The sequence below is a fragment of the Brassica napus genome, assembly GCF_020379485.1.
Source record: "Brassica napus cultivar Da-Ae chromosome A5 unlocalized genomic scaffold, Da-Ae chrA05_Random_40, whole genome shotgun sequence".
In the NCBI taxonomy this organism is placed as follows: domain Eukaryota; kingdom Viridiplantae; phylum Streptophyta; class Magnoliopsida; order Brassicales; family Brassicaceae; genus Brassica; species Brassica napus.
The window spans coordinates 1,882-7,800 of NW_026014037.1; the positions used below are offsets into that span (position 1 = coordinate 1,882).

General features: G+C 34.5%; 1 protein-coding gene across 2 annotated transcripts; it reads right to left on the bottom strand.

The window, feature by feature from the left end:
* Nucleotides 1-2,537: 2,537 nt before the first annotated feature.
* LOC106453740 lies at nt 2,538-4,936 on the bottom strand. 2 transcript variants are annotated; one of them, XR_002664748.2, is made up of 3 exons: nt 3,606-4,936; nt 3,369-3,473; nt 2,538-3,001 (listed from the first exon to the last, which is right to left on the bottom strand). XR_002664748.2 is itself a non-coding variant. In XM_022720307.2 (2 exons), the coding sequence occupies exons 1-2, from the start codon at nt 3,531-3,533 to the stop codon at nt 2,639-2,641; spliced, it is 528 nt and encodes a 175-aa protein (XP_022576028.1). In that variant the 5' UTR covers nt 3,534-3,592; the 3' UTR covers nt 2,538-2,638. The 2 variants fall into 2 exon arrangements, 1 of the variants encoding a protein (XP_022576028.1); XM_022720307.2 differs by lacking the exon at nt 3,606-4,936 and having other exon boundaries at nt 3,369-3,592.
* Nucleotides 4,937-5,919: the final 983 nt, after the last annotated feature.

Here is a 5,919-nt window from a genome sequence, read left to right on the forward strand (position 1 = left end):
CGCGATGTTAAAAGCTGTCATATGTTCCACCGGGTCTCTCGCCGGGCTTATACTCAGGTAGGCGCAGCTTCTCTATCTTTCCGAGTTGCACGCTAGTTAGCGCGCGAGTAAAAGGAGTCCGCGAGGTTGCGGCGAGTACACTCTCGATTTGCGGAGCTGCGCTGGTTACTTGGTGTATCTTCTCGCCCATCTGTTGAAGGCTGAGTTTGAGGTCGGCGAGCTCGCGTATTGTTGTGAGATCTGAACCTGCTGGAGAGCATCCGCGAGAATGGCTTCGTTAGGCTCCGAGTCGTCAGAGATATGGTCGACTCCGGTTGCCGTAGGGTTTGTGTTGAAGAGGCGGCGGCGGATCTGCTGGGGGCGGCTCGTTTGTCCATCAGGAGCTGTGAGCGCCGTGACCAACGCAGCGAGTTGGTCGTTGGTTGTCTTTTGGACTTCGTCTTGGCGAGCGAGTCGAGCCATGACGGAGCTCATGCAATCTGAGGTGATGGGTGGCGCGGCCGCAGGCGTAGGTGTCGGTTCCTCACCTGGAGCGCCGAAGGCGGCATCGTCTTGAGCCATGTAGATCTAGAACGTTGCTTTAGTCAGCCCCACGGTGGGCGTCAATTGTTTGTACGAGATTCAGCTGATTAGAAAGATGAACTTCAAGATGGGGTGACTAAAGACGTTTTTATTAGAATCAGACAAGAGATTACAAGATTTGTCGGGAAAATAAGGAGACAAGATTAGAGGTCTAAACAACAAGATCAGAGTGATCAATGGGAACCCTAAATCTAGCCGCTTAGTGTGTAGGTCGTCCAAAAGTCCCCTTGTCGTTGTATTCTTCTCCCCTCTTATAGTGCTCTTGCCGGTGATGCCCTAATCGCCTTGTCTTTTGGGCCTCGTCGCCAAAGGCCGAGTATGCAGGCCTTGGCACTGTTCCCTCCAAGCCGAGTATCATCGATCGGCTTAACTGATCGGCTAAAAGTACTCTGGAGCCGAGTCAACACCTCCAGCCGCTGAGCCGACTAAACTAGCTAAGTTTATTGGGCTAGGGCCTGTTATTTGGCGGGCCTTGTGGAGGGATGTAATCCATCTCCTACATTCAGGGTTATGGTGTTCCAAGCACAGCTCCATTAAGTCTTTGTGTTCAATCGCCATCCTCAGTGGTTCGGATGCAAAGTATTATATTCTAGGTTAAAGGTTTTTGAAATAGGATGCTAGTGATATACTGATATGCCAGATGTGTCTTCATCTGAGCTGTTCTCGCTTTGGTTTACCTCTGTCTCAGAGTCCATAGCATTGGTGACGTCGTTTGAATCCTGATGAGATGAGGCGGCTGGGAGATCGGGAGAGAGATTCATTTCTTTGTGTTTCTTTGTTTTTTTTGTTTTTTTTTGTGGTTGATTGTGTGATATACGTGTGCAGTAGGTATTAGGTGTAACTTTATACCGCAATGAGTTTTTGAGTTGCATCATTGCAATCAGCATTAATTGCGTAGCTTCTGTTTGCATATTTATCGGTTGAATGCTTGATATTAGGGATAGTTGATATTGCTCTTTGATATGATTTTTTTGGAATACATATATAAGATTCTGAAACTATATTGTATAAATTAATTGTATATATATATATATATATATATATAATTTTCTATCAGAAGTAGAGGGGTTTTTTTACCACCTAGCAATATTATGGATGTAGTAATTAGTTACTTTGTGTTCTGTATTAATATTATTACTATTATTTTTATTTGTTATGTTACGTACCAGTTATGGGGGGGAAATTTGAAACTGATCCACAGGAGTTGATGAATAAATAGTTAAATACATAGGCATCGTAATTTATTAATATGTTAAATTTTATTTTAATTTTAATTTAAAATGGAAATAAGGATCATAATTGTTTTACAACAATTTTATCTATGTACTTTATTCTTCATTTTATAAATTATAAAATTTTCTAATTTTTATAAAATTTTAAAAATATATTATTTACTTTCTTTTGATGTTATTTTTGTTTAAATACACCAGTAAGTCACATAGGTTTTTAAAATTTAGAATTAGAGTTAGTAGAGCAAAGATACTTTCTCTTAGTTAATTTTTTTTTTCATGTATTAAGTTGTTTTCCATATTTTCTTTTAAACTAATAATTTATGTGATATTAAAAAACAACTTATTCATTTTAACTAAATCTATTTTATTGTTGAATAAAATTTCATTTAAAACATATATATTTTTATTGTTGTATCAATAAGGTAGTATGGTTAATTCCACCGATATATTAAAGTATTTGAAGCACGTAGAATATGTGATTTGGGCTATGTGTATGTAAACGTTTAGTAGACTTTGGGTTTGTGTCTTTATGATGGTTTCATCAAACCGGGAGTTGGTTTACTTTATTAGCCGACAGAGTCGTTGGTCTACGAAATGTAAATTGCAAAACAGAGGAAAGCGTCTATAAACAGAGTAAAATTTGTAAACCATGTTTTAAATGTAAATTGCAAAACAGAGGAAAGCGTCTATAAACAGAGTAAAATTTGTAAACCATGTTTTCAGTAAGTGTAAGAAACGTCAATAACTCAATGGCTGTATGTCTTGAGACTATTTTCACACCAAGTATTTCACCTATGACGTCCACATAAAGTATGAGATATATATCACTTTCTTACAAATATAAACAGACCATACTCTTTACACACAGAAGTCCAACAATATAAGAGGTACGTGTCAACTGGGAGCAATGTACCTGGAAATTGAGTGTTTGTTTTGGCTAAACCAATCATCTCAGACTGGTTACGAAACCGAAATGCTTCCTCGGGCAAGGGGGATACATGATCAGTTATCTCCTCAAAAGTGGTGTTCTCGTTGAACCTGATCAACAGAGAAGACTCCGTGAGCCGGAAGCTCTGTGCACATCTAGAGACATCAAAACCGGACACGAAAAACATTGTTCCGACAATGAGTCTCTCCCGGTATTGTGGGAGACGGCTTGAACTGATCGTCACTTGCATCATGGTTGCCTGAAACATAGTTAGGAATCTAACAGTGTGAATCAACGGTGTAAATTTTAACAGATTATCAGTACCGACTCTACATAACAGGAAACCAAAATCTTTACCAAACAACCGGATCAATACTAAACCGAAATCTATTTATATATTAACAATCACGTTACAGTCCGCACAGAGTAATAGATCAGACCAGCAAGATTTTATTTTTCTAGCAACAAAAAAAACTAAGGAAATTTTTAAAAGTAGGACACGGTCAGGTTCACCGAACAATATCAACCACATAGACAGCCTAGTGTCCACAGAGGAATAATAACGGCACTGTTAGTATTAACCCAGAACGATTGATACAAAGAAGAGAACAGGAAAAATCACTCACCTTAACATCCACCATGAGCAAATCCATCCACTTAATCTCCCCACCACACTTAACATTCCTAGCCTCCCAGAATCGAAGCAGTCTGGCCTCTACAACGGATGAGCACTGCCCAGATTTCAGATCGGAAAAAGCACGCGAGTTAGCCATTAACAGAGATGAGCACATAGATATGAATATGACTGAGATGTGTAGAAGAGAGATGTGGATATCGCGATTAGCATAAGAGAGAATTTATACACGATTTCGCCGACGCAATCGAAAGGTCTCGTAGTGGGCTTGTGAATTAAGAGGATTTAAGACGGAAAATCACAACATATAGCGTTACAGAAATCCGAATCGTCCCTTTCAACCCGCAAGCAAAGAACACAAAGATGCGCTCCAACCCGGATTAGGGTTCCTACCAAATTCGTTGGTCTCTGGGCCTTAAATTCAAAATGTATTACAAAGCCCAAACGGAGGCCCGGAGGAAAACGAATTACAAAAGTATGCGTTTCATTAAAGCGTGACACGTGTCAGACACTCGTGAATCGAATTTGTGTGCTGGACGCTGACGTGGATAGGTTGGGAGGGAAGCAAAGCCTTCTTTATATATAAATATACTATTGGCCACAAAATTCTACCAAAGTGATTTTAGTCCAGTGGTCAAATGTATATATCTTCTATTAGAGGTGAAATGTTCAAACCTAACCAGCCACTTTATTATTTTTGGTTTGTAGCCTAAAAAAAACAAGGACCAGGTCTGAAGGCCTACCCACCGATGACATGCAAGTCCGGTTGCTCTATGTGGAAGTTAGAGATCTGCGCTACCTACCCAAACTAGCAATTTTGTTTTATAGAGAATTGATTTTTAACCTGGACCAACATGACAACTTCTTGTCCATTAAAAACAACCAGAACACCACAATGTGACTAATATGTTGTTATGTAAAATCGATTTGCGTAACATAGCTATAAAATTAACTTCCAAGAAGTGATGATATATATGGAGTAAGTATATACCAGTGTAAGATCTGTCATAAGTTATATTGACCAAAATTAACATAAAATTGTGAAGCTATAAGATTAAACGAGTATATAAACAAATAAAAGAATTACTATCCAATGATTTAAGATAGAGCTGCATATCACATAGAGGACCAAGATGAAGCTTAATTAAATTATTTGGATCACATCAAATAAAGAAAAAGAAAAGATACTGGAGCAGCTTTTGTGCTGGTTGATTGATCATGTGTGAGAGATTCAGAGACACATTTCCAAATAATCTGCGAGATTCTCATTGGACAAGGATATCTTCTTTATATTATTGTGTGTGTTTATCATCTTCAGTTGTGTTACTCTTTTTAGATATTGATTAATGATTGTTATGTGAGACTTAGAGAATCTCCTATACATTAACAAAGAAACATTACAACATTTGAGGTAGCCATGTGTCATCACCACAATGTTTCTCATAATCTCTAGAGAAATATGTTGGTCTATCTAAATATGTAATAAATTTTTTATTAAACTAACCATAAACTAATTATTAATGTTCTTCATTCTTTCCATCAATAAAAATTACGGAATTGCCTAATATGGTTAAAATATATATGAAAATTAATGATTTTGAATAATAAAGATTTGATAAAAATTATTGTATTGCCAATCATTTTTCAGTTTTAACTTATTAAAATAAAATAAACAACCACATTAACCATATAATAAAATTTAGTTTTTTCCGTATATGTGATATAGTCATTTTTAAAAATTACTATAAATTACAAAAAATTTAATGTGAAACTTTTAACAGTTTTCGTAATTTATAGTCATTATATAAATACATATATATATATATATATATATATATATATATATATATATATATATAATTTAGATTTTTCCGTATATGTGATATTTTGAATTTTTTAAAATGACGATAAATTACGAAAAACTGTTAAAAGTTTCACATTAAATTTTTGTGGACATATATATATATATATATATACATATATAATTTTAGATTTTTCCGTATATGTGATATTTTGAATATTTTAAAATGACTATAAATTACGAAAACTGTTAAAATTTCGCATTAAAATTTTTGTGAACCATGGTTTAAATTTTTTTATGACAAGGTACAAATGATTACAAAATCATATAAATATGAAGACTCATTTAATAAATATTACGATTAAATATATATATATATGTATATGTTAATTTCATTGTTTGAACAATTTTTTTGATAAAAGCTTTGAACAAATATTGACAACTTAATAGTTAGATTTTAAATTTTACATTGATTTTTTTTTAAAAAAAATTATAAATTGCAAAAACTATTAAACATCACACAATGAAAAAAATTGTTATCAGTAATTCAAAATTTTGTTATAAGAAGATACAAATGATCAAAAAAATATGAGTAGAAAAACTATTTAATAAATATCAATATTAAAAATATATTATATATCTATGTAAATATCATTTAATTTTAAATATAGACCATATAAAAATAAAAAAATGTCTGTTTGGATTAATAAAATTTATTTATGTGATTGCATGAATTTGACAA